At 39.2% G+C, this 17665-nt stretch overlaps 2 protein-coding genes across 2 annotated transcripts; both read right to left on the bottom strand.

Annotated features, from left to right (window-relative positions):
• Positions 1 to 5287: 5287 nt before the first annotated feature.
• On the bottom strand, positions 5288 to 9589 carry zgc:162780 (uncharacterized protein LOC555377 homolog). Its single transcript, XM_054615899.1, has 6 exons — positions 9342 to 9589; positions 9048 to 9208; positions 7429 to 7645; positions 5958 to 6061; positions 5679 to 5816; positions 5288 to 5435 (listed from the first exon to the last, which is right to left on the bottom strand). The coding sequence occupies exons 1-6, from the start codon at positions 9450 to 9452 to the stop codon at positions 5339 to 5341; spliced, it is 828 nt and encodes a 275-aa protein (XP_054471874.1). The 5' UTR covers positions 9453 to 9589; the 3' UTR covers positions 5288 to 5338.
• A 1997-nt stretch (positions 9590 to 11586) lies between these two features.
• Positions 11587 to 14706, bottom strand: zgc:162396 (uncharacterized protein LOC555292 homolog). Its single transcript, XM_054615366.1, has 6 exons — positions 14398 to 14706; positions 14086 to 14246; positions 13759 to 13975; positions 12433 to 12533; positions 12020 to 12157; positions 11587 to 11809 (listed from the first exon to the last, which is right to left on the bottom strand). Exons 1-6 carry the CDS (start codon positions 14506 to 14508, stop codon positions 11719 to 11721), a joined length of 819 nt encoding a protein of 272 aa, XP_054471341.1. The 5' UTR covers positions 14509 to 14706; the 3' UTR covers positions 11587 to 11718.
• Between the last annotated feature and the right edge of the window lie 2959 nt (positions 14707 to 17665).

Here is a 17665-nt window from a genome sequence, read left to right as displayed (position 1 = left end):
GCCGGATACAAAAATATTAGGATTTGTCTCCTACTGCTATGTCCCAAACAATCCAGGGTTTGGGTCGTCTCAAGGGCTGTTAACTGGTCTCACCTCACTCAGTTTATTTCAGTGTTGTTTCAGTTAATATTGCATCAAACAGGTTGTGTAATATTTATAGTACAATGCAAAAAAATCTGATCTTGATGGGAATTTCATTATGGTTTTTTAGGTATTTGGTCAAACCAAAGTACTGGACAAACAAAACTGTTATTCTGATGATGCCGCTGGGTTAAGGGTATTGTGAGGAACTTTTAACTGATTATGAAATAGTCTCAAATTTGAAGGCCTGGCTATTTCTATATAGTTCCTCTTAATGCTTGTCAGCGGTGCTTCCGGGTTAGATTTCCCTCAAAATAAGATGAAATCATGCAGGTTCACCAGAAACTACTTCAGCTCAGACTCCTGCGTGGCCTGTTTAAGCAACCAGCCTGAAGCAGACAGACCCTGTTCTGGATTCGCTGCCACCAGGGATCTGCAGTCGGGGTTCCAGCAAAACGTTTTGGAGCTCCACGCCCGGCAGCAGTGTCTCATCCTCCGGCCAGGAGCAGAACTTTGCCTCACCGCTCCACTGAGAGCCAACAATGACACCATGTGCTGGAGACCCAGGCCGTATTGGTTGGCCTGCTGAAATAAAGTGAGGAACGGGAGATTCAGAACCAGCATTGCGTTGGGCAGACTTTTGGACCCTGCTGCGGTAAAATGAAAGGTTTTATAAAGAGAATCTGGTGCTCGGAAACACTACCACTTTCATCCAAAGGGACTGCCATATTCAACACAAAATTAAAGTTCCTTGTAGTAACTAGCTACTACACCCAAGTCAGCAGGATTTATCCTCCGGGAACCATGAATCTTTAAAGGATCTTTCACAGCAATCCATCCAATGGTTGTTGAGATATTTGACTTTGGACCAAAGGGTTCTGTGACCTAGCTCAACTAAGAATTGTTTCTTCGAACTTCCACAAAGAACTTAACTGACAATCTTTCACGTCCAACTCTCCTATTTTCTTACATAATCATTGTTAAAGCCTACCACCAGTTTCTCTGCATGTACATTTAAGTGACATCTTGCCATCATTTAGATCAGACTTTGACTGTGACTGCAGTGGCAGTAGCCCCAGTTGCTCTAATCCTTATCATGTAAAAACAAAGTGTTCCACTGGGGGCTTTGCTCTCCCTGCTGGACCAGATGACCCAGATGTGAGTTTAGTGTCTACTGAGTTTAAGGGAAAAGACAACTCTGCAACAACATGACTAAAGTGCATGTCATAATAATACATATCCCATTTTCTGCTGCTTGTTTGCTTTACTTCTGCTACACTTTTGCCATAACCTGTTGAGAATATCGGGATTCTCCATTTGAAATAAATCGGAGAAAGCGAATTACTTATGTGCAACAGCGCCAGATCTAAAACGATGTCAGAACAGCAGTTTCTTCTGAGAAGTCTGTTAGTTTATTGTCTCAGGTTAACACCTACCAAGCGCCAATCTGTCATGTCAGAAGAAGACACATACAGCCTCTACCAACTCACTGCAGGACAGCCGTCCTACAGTAACAGCCGTTTTCCCCTCTTGGTTCCATTAGATGGAAATTTATAAGCAGAGACTCAGAAATAGAGTGTGTAACTTGATGGCAATAGGGCACTGATACAGACGAAAAGTTAGTGGCAATACATTTCGGTACTGTCCTCCGGCATGTGGACATCTGTTGTAATGTGTGTTGTATGCAAGTACAAAGAGTCACAGGCTCAAAAAAGCTTATATCACCACATGACTCATGTATTGAATCATGGGAGGAATTTACCCCCCTTCACACCGCTTGATGCTTCTTGTTATAAAATACAGTACATTCTGAAAAGTAGCAACATTTTATCGTAAATGATTATTGTTTTAAGCACAAATTGTGTTAGTATAACATCCATCTACCATATCAGTTAGTTAGGGAAAAATGGTTTAAATAACACACGTCTTTCACGTGCAAATGTCCACAGTAGTGAAGTAGAGCTTTTAGTCTTAGCACTGATACAGCAGACGTGCTCTCTGTTTGACAGAACAACTCTGAAGTCAGTCTGACTCACCCTGCATGTATTTGCAACACGTTACCGTTCCAAATCGTCACATACTAACGCTTTGTCAGACAACCTGCCATAGCCTTCTAACGCACTGGATAGTCCAGCGCATGGTCGCAGTAAACAAGATGTTCATGTTGTGAATTCAAACGTAAACGCTTACATATACTTAGGCAGCAAAACCACTTAGTCAGGTTTAGGAAAAACATCATGGTTGGGCTTTAAGTAAGTAAGTGAATTAAGTAAAACGTAAACAATGTAACATAAATACAAAAAAAACCATGTCACAAACACTTTGAGACACGTTTTAAGTCCTGTGTTTGTGTGACCCACCAACCCTGTGTGGGTTTTTTCAGTATTTATACTACATCATCACACCCCCGGAGCATTTTTTATGAACGTCAAATACTGACGCAGATGGTTTTATGTTGTAGTTACCTGCAAGCCCAGTGCGTCTAATACAGTAGCTAAAGGCTGCCTTGTGTGTTGGTATGAGACCGTGGTGCATCGTTGATGTGAAGAGGCCATTTTCTTCTGTCATTAAGACAAATTATGTAAACCTTCTCTCTCTCTCTCTCTCTCTCTCTCTCTCTCTCTCTCTCTAAGACACACAAGCAAACACTAACACACCTTGATTTGAATATGGGAGGATGAGAAGGGTAGTTTCTAATGACTAATACAAATGAGTATGCAAATTAGTTTTAACTAATATTTGTATATTCAAACATGAGGGCTGAAAAGTAGTTTTGTTCAATGTTCCTTTGCGGTGGACTTTAAGTTGTTAGTGCCTTCTGAATCATCCCGTCTATAACATTGCATGTAGATAAAATACTCTATTTCAAACCTATAAGGATGATGACCAATGGTGTGTGTGTCTTCTATCAAAGAAGAGAGGATCATATCATGAAAAGACATATTTCAAAAACAGATCAATAAAAACATTTCACCTAAAGCTGAGCGTGTGGTGAGAAGAGATCTGATTTCACGGGATGGAAAGCTATTCCATCAATAACAGCACAATGTTTATAAGAGATCTCAAAGGAACTCTGTGCTCATACAGCTGCAACAACAGATAGAGAAGAAGGCCTCAGATTCAACAGATGGTGCCATGTTTTTTCTTGGAGCTGTTGCATATAGAGAGGTGCTGGGAGAAGTAATGAAACAAGGAAATTAGTCAGCATGGTTGCACTTCCTTCCCTCGTCACAAAGTCAGTGTTTTTTTATGAATGGGATTTTGGTTGGATGCATGAAATAAGGTCTGCGGTTAACAAAAGCTGAAGAGATTTGAATATTTTGTATGAAATATGTCAGTTAATAGCCCTCTAGTGAATTCTGAAACTTTTAGACGGTCGCTAACAAGTGGCTAAAAAAGATGACTAAACGCCATCACACCGACTAATCGGCCTTTTCCAGCCTTGTTGTGTACACTAGCGCTCTTGCAGAAGTAAAACGATAACGTCAGGCTATAAACGAACTTATAGCCTTACCTTATCTTTTTACTTCTGCCGATTGCATAAACTTGAGTTTACCACAGAGCCTATTTTCTGCAATATTTCCATCGGCTCTTTGTCAGGGGAACCAGTGTGATGCTAACTTCCGGGGCTGCCCTCCAGAAATACATCATCCCTGCAGCACTTTATAGCCTCACTTTCCCTTTGTGATGAATAAAGAAACAAACACATAGTGATTAACATTGTGATTAACCTTTTTTTGATTGATGACACTTTCTGTTTCACAAAGAAATAACCTCACACGTACACATGCTTACAGTAGGACTGTGTGGTATGACTAAAAAGGCTTTACAGCGGAGGGAGGCCAAAGTCTGATACTGAAATAGCTCAAGGCTACAAGATAAAAACTGACAACCTGCCCTCACTGTGCTACCAGGTGCAGACCATTCAAATGCCCACTCAAAACACCTCCATTGGTCAGTCGGGCCTCGGCCTCAAGTCATGCCGGCGGCTACCAACATAGCACAACTGAAGGCTGAACACTTCTGCACTGTGCAACACTTTCTGCTCGTAACAAATGTCTCGAGCAAAGAGTGAGATTCAAACACTTAAAGATGGCCAGACCTCACAAGTTAGGGCATCTGGGATGTGTTTGTGTTTGTTTGAATGTGGGTAAAGGAAAAAACAAGTGCAGGATTCTGTCAGAGCAGATCTGCCAGTAGTGGAAAAAGGTTGCTGGGAGCATTTCCACACAAATGTGAGAAAAGAGGGGGATGCAATTACATCGGTCCTGACAAGCATCACAAACACCACTAATGACAAAGTTTGTGATACTTGTAAGGAAGCATGAGTCAGCCAGTGGGACTTTTCCGAGATATTGTAGGTCAGTGAAGGTGTTTTGGATTTTTCACACTCACTGATTTCTTCCAGCAAACAGAGAGGGGGGTTAGTGGTAGTGGTTCCCAGCTAGATTACAGCAAAGACGTATTTTATCCACATTAGCATTGGGACAAGACTAGACCTACATATATAACTTACTGGAGGAGATGCAAAAGGTACAAACATAGCTGTCATATCCACTATGTATTATTATTTATAAAGAAAAAGAATTGCCATAGGGTAATTGCCCCCTCAAAATCACAATCAAGTGATTCAAAATGACACAGTGCCGCCACGGTATGTGTCAGTGAACATGATGATATGGTGTCCCGCTTGGTAACAATGCCAATCATCACTTTTGATCACATGTCTCCCTCTAGTGGTACATGGTACAACCTCCCAAATACTTCTCTTATATACTTTGTTCACAGTGGGTGAGCCATTGAAAATTGACCAATTACACACTAAGTAGATCATTTACAATATTCAATTGGAGCAAATGTATAAGTAAGCTTCACACAAATATCATCTGTGTACTTTAGCAAATCAATAAAAGTTTAAATAAAATGTGTGTGCATGATTTTGTTAAAAGAAACAGCTGATCATCCCTACAACTTCCCTTGGTGGTACTTTAAAACAATAGTTTCAGAAAGCTGAGAGTTAGATGACAAAATATTCTATACTCTCATGAAAGTAAATGCTAGTATCTCCCAAAATTTCAAACAATTCCTTTTTAAACAGGTGGCAAAACAGAGCTATTAAATAAGAAGCGAACATCTAACAAACTTTTTTTTATTTAGATGTCAAGCAGAAAACTTTGACACATTAAAAGGTGACAAAGACTGGGGGGTAGCACAAGTTTCTTCATGACTTTGTTAAAAATGCAAGTGCTGGCAGGAGTCAGGCTTCCTGCGGTTTGCAGGCCAGGAGGTAAAAATACTTCACAGAAACCACCACCTCTGTCTCCACAGCGGTCACCCTCATTATGGACATCAACCTGAGGAGACATGTGAGTCATTATTCAGTCAGGGGGTGTAGTTTCACTTACCTCTCCAATATGCCAGTTTTATGGAGCTAAACATCCATGAAATAAAGTCATTTTCATCATCTGTTGATAGTATGTTTTGTTCCAGAATGTAAAAGTCATCACTACTTTTAATAATTTTTACAGAGCTTTGTCAAGCATTTGTAATATGCACATATGTGTATACTGTACCGATGCTACCATTATGCATTTTACCTTTGACAGAAGTCCTGAGAGAGCGCGTTGGCTTTCTGCGGGTTGTCTCTCAGCAGAGCCTGATAGCTGGAGAAAGACTCCACCAACCCCATGTAACTGGACAGGGGCATGGGCCTTTTCACCCACACACAGTCGTGCCTGTAACAAATAAAACAACACAGAGTAAATGTGTTCCTGCTGCCCATCCAAGTACATATAAAACATTCACTGGCATGCTTTTTTTTTCTAAGCCAGCCATGGATTTTACTGAAATTGACCCCCAAAAAAACTTGCTCTCACCACTCCTTGTCAGGGTAAGGGATGGATTCATAGGCCTCCCGGTATAACTCAATTGAGCTGGGACCGAGATGGGCACTGCGGTAAGGCTGCAAGGCTGCATAAAACTGGTGAAACCAAGAGGCAGGGAGTCATGAGATTGTTTATCACTGTAATTATAATGGCATGACATATATAAATATACAGCATGAACTGGGTTTTTTCTTATCTGATGTGTTTTCAGCCATTTAACAATGATTTTAGTACCTAGAAATATATGTTTTTTATTTAGTGTTTATTTTCTTAGTGTAATTTACTATTAATATTTTAATGTTGTCTAACACAAACTCCTAATCCACATTGCAAATGAGTGCTATTGAGATAACTGTGCTACTCAGGAAAGCTATTCATTTACTAAAAACATCCACAAGATGATGCTGGTGTTCATTTTTAATTAATTGGAAGACACCTCACATGAATAGGGTTAAAAAAAAGAAAGATTAGATGTCACCATTACACTTGTTGATTACTTAGATTAGGATAATAATTTTTTTGTATCACAAGTTTTTGGAAAGTGTAGAATGAATATACATAGGAAAGTGGATTTCTGGGTAATGGTCTGAGAAAAAAAATATTTTGAGGAAATGCTCTTTAAAGATACGTATTGTAAGATAAAATACATTTTGAAGACACTACAGATCAATAGGGTTAAAAAATATATAGATATGACCATGAAACTTCAACATTAAATTATTTAAATTAAGAAAGTCCCTTTTTTGTACTACAAGTTTCGGGAAATTCTTTGTCTTAATATGCTAATGATGCATTATCTAATGCTAACATTTGGTGATTAAAAGAGCAATCAACAGACTCAAATAAACAAAGTATTTAAGTAAACACCTAAATGTATGTTTTGGAGGTTTTTTCCCAATAGTCTGAAAGAAGACTTATAGAGGCAAAATAGCCCAAAATCACAAAATTGACCAGTGTGTGCTTTTTGCCTGGGGTGTCTCACCTTGAAGGCCATTAATTGTTCTGGACATAAAATCTACTATGATGTGAGGTCTGAAAATGATGACTGAGAGTTTGTCCCCTACACCAGCAGAACTGCAAAAAGGATTCTCCTTTTAGGTTCATGAGTCAGGCAGAGGAGCCAGGTGGTGATGCCGTTACAAAACCCCACCAGAGGCATAGGGGAGATACAATAAAGGTATAAATATACCTATGCCTTTTTTTCGTACAGTACCTTATCTTTTATAATAATATATCTCATTTGCAAGCCTTTTCCATAGCAGACATGTCACAGTAGGTAAAAACACAGGTGTAAATAATACAATGAATGATGGCAGTTTCAGGGTCCTGGTATTGTTAACGCCCGCTAACTTTCACACTTTCATGGATTACTGGGACACTTGGGATAAGGACAGAGCTATCATTAATTTTTTTAGTGACACATTTACAATAACTTCTCTAAGGTGAATATTCTTGTGAGCACCTCTTTGCAGACTTGGTTGAGTGAATGTGAGCAGCAGTCGGAGTAGCTGAGCTGCATGTCAATGGTGTAGTTGAGCAGAGCCAAGCAGCCAAGGGGCTTCAGGACTCTGTGGGCCTCCCGGAGAAAGTGAGGTCGGTCGAACCAGTGGAAGGCAGACATGGCTGTCACCAAGTCCACTGAGCTGTCAGCGAACGGCAGCTCCTCAGCCACACACTGTCTAAAGATAGAACAGAAGCAACAGCCGAATCACACTTCTGACCACTGCTGACATTAGGATGAAATGGAGGAGGTTTTCAGGTACCAGCTTTTGAATTGTCAACCCACTTTTTAAACTTGATGTTTAAATATCAGTCTCACAGTGCACCAAAAAAATGTAGCTTCTAGACAGCCTGGATCACTGTGAAACTGCAAAAAAGACTTGGTGTCGAATTGGGGCTCAACTTTTGAAGTTTCACGGTATTAACCGCAAATTTGACATTTATAAGTTTAAAAAAAGGCATTTAGCCATTTCATCTTTTAGAAAGGGGGCATTTTGAAAAAAAGATTGTAATGATGGAAAAAATATTTTATAAGAATATGTCAAGTTTTTTTTTTTTTTCTCAAATTTCAGGTAGATTTTTATATTAAGCACAATTTATTCTTAAAAGTATTCATAATTACTTATTAATTGACTTGATATTGAACCCTGGGGTCCCATAATGCATGAGCTGCTTTAGAGCTAGGCAAACAACTTTAAAACTATTTTGCACTCGCATTACTGCAGTCTTGTAAAGGGTGAGGTGAGCGGAGGGATATTCAATTGGTTGCAACCAGCAACTACACAGTGAGATACCACCAAATCCTACACACTGTCCCTTTAAAAGACATGCTCCAGTTCACATTCATTGTAGAATTGCACAATCGTGGTTTGGTTTGATCGTTAACTGCACTTAGAAGTTTTTGCATACCTTCACAGTTTAAAGGTCACAGTTTATTTATTAAGACTTTATGTGTCACTTGCTGCATTCATATTATAATCTGCACAAAAGATTTACTCCTCTTCCTTCAAATACATGCGTAGCATGAAATAAATTCCCAGCAACAAAATGTAAAGCATTAGAATTTAAATGGTAAATAACATTGCAAAATACATGAGGAAGTTAGTCCTAAATTTAGTTTTAAAACAATATGGTTTATAGAATTACTTCTAAAATAAATGAAAAAGTTTTGGTAGTTTTTATTTTTCATATACCCACCAACCTTGTGTGACATGCCACATATTTTAGGAGGACTTTATTGTCCTGTGCTGATACTACATGTCTTCTACTGTCTAAGCCTTACTGCACGACTGAATTTCACTGGACAAGGGTCACATTGTTCTTGCTTTGGCCAAGATTCAATCAAGTAGCTTACCAGATTTTCAGAGCTGCAACAAATTATGTTATGTGAAATGTATTGTTGTTGTTTTTTTAACCTATCATTATTAACATTATTAGGCCTGTTGATCTCACACTCTTTAGCCAGGGAAAAAATGAAGGTAAAGATAAATTATCTGAGGCACAAGTTGCATTCAGAGTGCATCTATGTATTTCCTCTTTAAATCTTTATTTATAAGGGGAAATGTTTTGGTCCATGCTTACCTGTAAGTAATGTTTGGCTCTTTGGCATGCTGCAAAGCCATTTCCAGCTGGGCAGAACTAACATCTGTCCCCACCACGGAGGCAAAGTGTTTGGCCAGCAGCAGTGTGCCCTGTCCTGAGCCGCAACCGACATCCACTGCCAGCTCAAAGGGATGACCTATCTGATGTAATACTTAGCATGTTATATGACATTGCTGTACTGTTGGTTTTGCAATTAATCAATAACAATGGTAATCGCTACTTTTTTTAAATTTATTACACAACCAAACACCACGATTTTTCAAAATGCACTACCTGTTTTTCCAGGAAGTTGAGCACTTGTTGTATTAGATGATCTGATGGAGAGATCCTGTACTTCCAGTAGGATGAAGCATGTTCCTTTCCTTCATACAGACGGTAAGCCATCACTAGGGGAACCCCTCTCTCAACAGCTAATCCAGCATAAGTTTGAAAAGGAGAATAATGCAATGTATTCTATTTTATGTTTTGTTATTGGATAAGAGGAACTTGCTTCCACATTCAAATGACTGTTTATTCCTTTCTTCCGGCAGTCACACACACACACACACACACACACACACACACACACACACACACACACACACACACACACACACACACACACACACACACACACACACACACAAAAGGGGGCAACAAGGGGTGCATGGGAAAAGGGAGGTCTCACTACTTTCACTAGTATGAGGCATGTTTGACAATGAACTCCCTTAAAGGGACAGCTCCGCTTTTTCTTACATTATGTGACATCCAGTTTTTACTTTTTTATCCTTGCATGATACTTAAACAAGGCTATGTTTTCAATGTAATCCATAATAATTATGTTGAACGGAAATCAAGCACAAAGGTCTGTGTGAATAAATGTCAGCTTATGTGTTGGTATGCATTTCTGTCAGAAACAATCAAAACCCCGTGGAGATGATGAGGGTGAGGTACGAATGGTATGTGAATGAGTCTTACAATAACATCCTGTGTGCAACTCTCCTCTCTCTGAATCTCTCAGAATCAGAAACAATTAATTACCAAGTATGTTTGCACAAAAAAAAGGAATTTGCCTTGGTGAATAGTGCATTACAATAAACAGAGTAAAGACATTAAAAATATATATACTGTATATGTCCACGCAATTTTCCCATAGAATATGAAATTCAATGAAAAATGTACCTTGCGGTAATGAAATTGTATTTCATTACCGCAAGGTACTATCTACCGAGGGCTGTTTGTTATTCATGGTCAGGGTTGTAGAAATGTGACACCTTGATGTAGTGGTCAGTAGAGTTCAGTTCAGTCTGTTTCCTAGGTGAAAAACGCTGTAAACTCAATGACATTCAACAATGTTTTTTTTGTACGACCTTATGAAAATAAGTATAAGCCCCATCCCCTGTTCAAACTCTGTCAATCTGTCAGAGCTTCCATGGAGCCCACAATGTCACTAACTGCACTCCCTGAAGAAATATTCTAAATATCTAATTTATGTAAAAATTAAAGAGAGAGAAGCAAACAGAAGGGTCTACAATATAAGTTTAAAGGATATATCCAGGAAGTTAGTCAGATTCTTTCAAAAATGACATAAGGTTGCTTTAACTTTTTTTTACATCTCACCCCTTCAGGGTTCATGTACAAGCTATTATAGGTGGTATTTGTTACCATTAGGTCCCTTTTTTACAGTGAATCTTTACTATTGCACATTTTAATTTAATTTATACACTCAATAATACACCCTTTCTAATCAATGATGGCGATAATCAGGTAGAGTCTTGCTGTTTTATATTAACATCACAACTCCTACGGAGATTAAAGAAAAACCCATATCAGTTGAATGTCAAGTTTTTCATAATTGTTTAAATGGATTAGATGACTGCCATCAATTTCCCAAAATATTGCTTTTTTAATGTATATACATTCTGGTGCAGATTGTATCGCTCGTTATTATTATCAAAAAGATAAATACTGTCCATTTTTACAGTACAGATTTGTTTGCATTCTGTTTCTTTGCGAGAAGTTATAGCATGAAACCAAGTTACTTAAGCTTCAGTAGCAGTGCACAAAGCGGGGGCAACCTCTCCGAAGCACCAAGCTGCCTTCTACCCCTCTGCGAAAGAACTGAGAATAAAGAAAGTGCACTCAAGCTGTAAGAACAAATAGTAGGGCCACCAACCATCCAATGTTTTCAACAGCTTGGCAAAAAAAAGCTGGACTTCTCCTTTAAACCAAAGCATCTCAGCACCCCTTCTGTGTAACAACAAGGGTAGGTATATTATGTTACAAAATAATCTCCAGTTGCGTAACCCCTCACTTTGCTTCAAGGGATCAGCTGTTCTATTGGGAAACGATTTCAGAGGTGCAAAATGAAACTTTAAGACAAGCAAAATACAGTTTGTCATATGTAAACTGGTCTAACGTTCTTCCCTAAGACAATAAGCAGTGCGTTGAGGATTATATAGTATAAGTCTGGTCAAAGGTATTTGTCAGCTGACTTATTCACTTGCATTACACAAGACAGTCACTGGAAGCAGGAGTTCTACTCAGAAAACAAAGTTTATTTAGAAATGTCCACAACACACTCCTCCATGCATCAATAATTGGACAGTTTTCAAGTTCATATAAGACCCAAAAACTCTCTAAAAACACACACCCAATGGCATGTTGTTGATTATCCTGGTTTTGATGCCAGGACGCAGAAATATTCCATTTCCTGCTCTATTTCAGTGTCAGGAGACATGACTCCCATCTCCTCCAGAAACCTGTGAAAAGTGCGGTGATTGATTATTCAGCTCAATACTCCACAGAAAAACATTCAGACAGTTAATATTTACTAAAAAGGATCATTATAATAGCAGACACGTTCAATTTGTGTGTGTGTGTGTGTGTGTGTGTGTGTGTGTGTGTGTGTGTGTGCGTGCGTGTGTGTGTGTGTGTGTGTGTGTGTGTGTGTGTGTGTGTGGATAGATGACCTCTTCTGAGTTTTAAGCAGCAGTTCGTCAGCAGCCTTGGGATCTTTCTTCTTGTAACCTTGGAACATGGACCAGGTCTCAATAAAACCAACCAAGTTCCTCACTGAGATTGACGACTTCACCTGAATGCTCTCAATCCTGTTGTATGATTATATTGATGTATTATTACATATAAAGACAATTAAACAATACTGAGGCATAACAACACTTTTTTTTCATGTAACTGTGCATTAAGCATTAATTCCAGGCAGCAATAATAATTCCATTTCTGTTTTAAGGATTACGTTTAAATCGGGATTTCAGCTCTAAACCAGTGTGTTAACAATTTAATAAATCTGTCTCTGTAGGAAAAGCACACAATGGTATTGTATTTAGCTATGGCAGAGGTGTGTTTAGGTTTGTGTGGTGATTACCTCTCTTTGTCCGGAAAAGGGATGGCAGAGTAGAGCTCTTCCAGCTTACCCTCAGATACAATTACACGATTGCTAGTGTATGGCAACAGCACCTGCTTTACCTGGTAAGTGGATGCATATAGATGTTTAATCGTCCCATTTTGTGTTTAATTTGTGTTGCATGCATACAGTGTCTGTCTGCCTGTATGAATAATCAATAAACACAAACAAACAAATAAATGTGCTTGTGGCATGTGTGGATGAAGGATGAGGGTAGCCAGTAGGTGATAATACATTAAATAGTATGATGTGGTCTGACCACTGGACTTTTGACACAGAAAAAAACAGATTCAGACCACTGGTTTGGACTATAATCAGGACAAGCAACGATAGAGCATAGTTAATAGTCTCTCAGTTATCAAAAAAGACTAGAACATACTTTTGAAAGTATATAGAAAGTGTGTTAGGACACAGAACAAACATTATTAGACCCATACATTAATACAGAAATGCGTGTGGCTCAAATATAGGCCTACTATGGTCCACCTATGCATACGTTCACAGTGAATCGCAACTGCAAGGAGAAATTTAACATTTGGGGAAAAACACTTATTCCCTTTCTTATCCGAGAATAAGACAAGAGGATTGATATAAATCTTGTGCCTATGTGGTAAATGTAGAGCTGGAGATGGGATGTGGTTGATTAGCTAAGGTTAGCATAAAGACTGAACGCAAATCAAAAGTTTCAAAATCTGCCTCCTAACACCTGTAGAGCACACAGTTTAACCGGTATCTTGTTTGTTTATTCCGTTAGACAAACAGAGATGTTATTATGACATTTATTTAAGTTTTAGTGTATCAGTCTGCTGTATTCTGTGCAACATTTTCGTTTCCAGCACAGGTCGCCAGATTTGGTTGGTGAGCTTACCTTTTAGTAAACAGGTCTCAGTACAGGAATGATGGTACTAAACCTTGCAAGACACTATGGTGACAAGACTCTGGGAGACAATACACAATACTGCGCCTGGCTGTTCTACGCTAAAAACTGTGAAAAACTTGTTCTTTTACATATCTCTTTATGTGCACATTAAACAAAGAATACATTAAGTATAACATAATGAGATCTAAAAGGAGTTGGTGTAGCTGACTTTTTAAAGGTGTTTCCCTCTGCTTCTGTTGTTTGTGCCAAGATAAGCTGACCACATCCTGACTCTGAACTTGAGACACTCTTTAAACCCAGATTAAGGTTAAGGTAATTATCTTGCCAGATCTTTTCACTATCAGCTCTTTGTTTAACCATGAGCAATACATTAACACGACTCCCATGAAACTAGAGTCTACACCCACCTCTTCGTACATCTGATTGAGTTTTCCTCCACAGTCATGGTAGTGAAGTCTGGTGATAGAGTCGCTGAAGCCGAGCAGAGCCACACAACCCCGGGGTTTCAAAACCCGACCTGCCTCCACCAGGAACCTCGAATGATCAAACCAGTGAGCTGCAGACGCTGCTGTCAGCAAGTCCACAGAGCAGTCTGGAAAAGGAAGTTCCTCTGCCGTCCCCTTCCTGCAAGTGCAGGAGACAGGTCGCAATAAGATATACTTCCTCAACATTAGCATTTCAACTTCATTCTTTATTTTCAAAGAGTAATAAGTCCTCACGTATAAAGAGTCTACCTGTATGTGATGTTAGAGAACCCTGGCACGGCCCTGGCCTCTTCCAGTTGACACTCACTGATGTCAATGCCCACCACTTCCTGGAAGTGCGGTGCCAGTAGCCTCGAGTTCTGACCTGTCCCGCATCCTAGATCCACTGCCAGCAGATGAGGCTGTCCCTTCTGAGGATGTTAACAGATGTGCTGTCATTGTGCAATATGTTGAATAGCTCAAAGTAAAAAAAATCTTGTTCTGTGCATCAAATAGGCATACAAAATGCACTATGATAATCGAACGAACTGTACAAACACAGTTTATTTGGCCATGACATACCTTTTTATCGAGGTATTGAAGAATGATGTTCTTGACCTCATCTGGAGGTGTAAAGCGATACTTTTGGTAGGTGGAGGCATGATCCTTCCCCTCAAACAGCCGGTATGTCATGGTGTCTTCTCTTTCTGTTCTGCTGCAAATTTTGCCCTCTCTGACCTCTGCTCCGAAACAGTTTCCTTTGTTCGTTGTTCCCGTCTTCTTTGCCTTTGTTTTGTTCCCTTTCTTTTAACCTCTTTAACCTTCCATGCGCCTTCTCTCTCTTTTCGCATTCCCTCTTTTTCTGCTGCTGTTCTGTCTGCACTCTCACGCTCTCTGCACTACTTCAGCTGCAGATTAGTAAACAATTCTTAACAGAGACGGGGCCTTTATCTTAACCCTTTAATGGCCAGAGAATTTCTGCAGATAGTATTTTAACAGCTGCATATTGACACAATGATGAATTATATTGTGAAATCCCAACGTCAAATAGTGGAAAACACATTTGATCTTAGTTGCAACGCTTCTGCAAGCTCACAAATATTTTTGCAAGTGAAAACTCAGTCTTTTGCTTTGATACACACTGTGACACAGCTTGGTTTCTTATCCGGTGTCAAAGTTGCATTCACACACAAGATATCTTATGTGCGCTGCTCAAGATACATCCTTATCTAAGTATTTAAACTTTAGCTTTATTTTTATCATCACAAACATACAGATACGTAATGAATATACATGAAATGTTGCCCCTGCATCCAACCCATCCTAATTTTTAAGGGTAGTGGGCTGCTGTGAGCGCCAGCGGGTTCACTTGGGGTTCTGCGTCTCCCTTAAGGAGAATTTAAAATGTGTTATAAGAGTGTTAATGAATGAGAATATTGTTGCCTAGTCTTACACGACCTGCCCATATATGTTGCAATGTTTTACTAGGTTTTTTAATCTGCCATGTAATTTGTCACAATTCCAGCATGAGTCCAATTACCAGTAGTGTCTCTATAAAAACATGACAATTTTAGTACAAGGTACATTGAATGAAGGTAAAGTTTGTGACTTCTACTGTCATAGCCATCATGATCTCACATGAATGCGGGAAATATCCACAACCTCTCAACACCGCATCACAACAGGAATAATTTACCATTATATAACCATATAGTTAGGTTTAGAAAAAACATTTGGTTGGGCTTGAAAAAGCTATGTAAACAAAGTAAAATATGTAACACATCATGGCCGTCACTTCACATTAACTCAACAACACTTTGAGGACACCGGTCTCGGACACCGGTCTGCAGGTTGAATTTCCTGTGCCTCCTTTCCCACCTGACATAGTCTTTCCAACTGTTTACACTAAGTCACTAGCTTTGAGCCTTGTACATTCACGTGGATGCGTTTCATTTGTGAGTCCACCATACAAATTAATCCTAATTGACTTTCATTGCTTTCAGTTTGCCACCAACACTTCAAGTGATGTTAAGAGATCATGGTCATCTCCCCTACTTCTGTGTGATCAGGCTGGTCATACCAGTCTCATCAAAGTTGTGCAGGGTCACAAAGTCAGTCGCCTCTGTTTTTCCAAACCAATGACTAGATTATTCCAGGTTACACTTGAGTGTTTGTTTGTTCATTATCTTGACCATTTGCTAAACTGAAAAACATCTTTGTTTTGGTTTGGTTACCCAGGGTGGCACTCCAGGGTAGTAAGGCATGTTTAATTGCTCACCAGGGGGTATGGAATAATGGCATGTTGACCATTTCGTACTTCGTTTCTCTACATTAATAACCTCTGAAAAATAAAGCATACAGTTAACCGTCCCATGGGCTCTCATTAGCGCAAACTTCATCAACATTGCCGTTGAGCGAAACCCATTAATCTAATGTCCTTTCAGATTTTCTTTCACTGAAATTAATCTCAAGCCAGTACACACCTTAACTATTCTGCAAGCACTGTTTCAACACCTGGTGAAGATACACTAGGGACATCAGGGCAATGGTGGTCATTAAGTAGGCCTGAGGGACCAATACAAGTACAGTAACCTTACATCACTCATGACCTATGTGTGTGTTGTTGTACTGTATCATCCGAAAAATAAGCAAAATATTGCATCACTTGTGTTCCATAATACTATGTTTTCTTCTAATCCTTAGTAACTCAGATTGGTACACATGGGTGTACAGAAGTTATTGTTGGATTCTTGTTCATTTACAGGTCTAAGAAATTATTTGATAATAAATAATTTCCAGAGATGAATCTTTTTAAATACAACCCTTCCACACTACATACACAAGAAAAAACACGTTCATAAAGTTCAAAGTACTATGCTGAAACCTTTGAGCTGGTTTGCCTCATTGAGATGTTTTTAACAGTATTGTGTATGTTTTTAAAGCCTGAAAGTATCAGAAATTAATGCAGAACATACTGGACTTGTGCATTTGTTTCCTCATATATTTGCTTACTAAAAACAAATCCTTAAAAAAGAAACAAATGGGTGTAATATTGTTCTTACTGTCAACAAATCCCATGAAAATGAGTGAATCTGTCCTGATAGCAAGTAGCCTGTTGTTGTGTAACTAAGGTCTGATATACTGTTGTTCAAAACTATTACTTAACACATCAATGATCAACATTGTTGGACTGGGGGACATGTTCCTTTATCACAATGAATGTTGCACATGTGATACATACCCAAGCCTGCTGCTGTAAATACTCCAGAGTGCACATAATATGTCTCAGTTAGCTTTAAATTAAGCTATTGTCATATCATTTCACAGCCTCTGAAACCCTTTATGACAGCCAAATATTGTGTCTGTGACTGTAAATTATTGTGACTTTCCAAAATGTCACCCACTTTTCACCCAAGAAAAACGAACGCATTAGTCATTTCAGCATAGTACATCAACGAAGTTCTGTGAGGTGTTGTAACAACCCGGTCCCAACTCGACAAATACCCATGGTTGGTCAGTGCCCCTTGAAGTCTGATACAGACGCATGGAGGTGCCCTTCAGTAAACCTCACTATAAACCCACCCGCGTCATTATTAGACGGTAAGAGCAACTCACCTAGTATAATGAGCAAGATAGTGACATGCCCTCGTCGGTCTTTTGAGTCGTAAGTGTTGCTAGTCAGGTGACTCAAGTGAATCGCTAGTACGTGACTTGTTTGTCACTCGGTGAACCAAATGAGTTGTGAGTCAGTCAAGTCGATGTCAACCATGCTCTTTTTCTAAACCTAGCTAAGTGGTTTTATTGCCTAAACCTAACTTCCTGTGAAGACAGAGGTTTTTATTAAAAAGAC

Source organism: Anoplopoma fimbria, chromosome 16 (genome assembly GCF_027596085.1).
Source record: "Anoplopoma fimbria isolate UVic2021 breed Golden Eagle Sablefish chromosome 16, Afim_UVic_2022, whole genome shotgun sequence".
Lineage (NCBI taxonomy): Eukaryota > Metazoa > Chordata > Actinopteri > Perciformes > Anoplopomatidae > Anoplopoma > Anoplopoma fimbria.
Note: the sequence above shows the minus strand (reverse complement) of the source record. Positions and strands in the feature narration are given on the sequence as shown.

Excerpts from the sequence above, each read along its gene's own strand:
- zgc:162396 (XM_054615366.1), bottom strand. The coding sequence starts at position 14,508 with ATGACATACCGGCTGTTTGAGGGGAAGGATCATGCCTCCACCTACCAA. Across the intron at positions 14,247-14,397 it reads TTCAATACCTCGATAAAAAG|AAGGGACAGCCTCATCTGCT; the intron begins GTATGTCATGGC and ends TAACATCCTCAG. Across the intron at positions 13,976-14,085 it reads TTCTCTAACATCACATACAG|GAAGGGGACGGCAGAGGAAC; the intron begins GTAGACTCTTTA and ends CTGCACTTGCAG.
- zgc:162780 (XM_054615899.1), bottom strand. The coding sequence starts at position 9,452 with ATGGCTTACCGTCTGTATGAAGGAAAGGAACATGCTTCATCCTACTGG. Across the intron at positions 7,646-9,047 it reads GAGCCAAACATTACTTACAG|ACAGTGTGTGGCTGAGGAGC; the intron begins GTAAGCATGGAC and ends TTCTATCTTTAG. Across the intron at positions 5,817-5,957 it reads CCTTACCCTGACAAGGAGTG|GCACGACTGTGTGTGGGTGA; the intron begins GTGAGAGCAAGT and ends TATTTGTTACAG.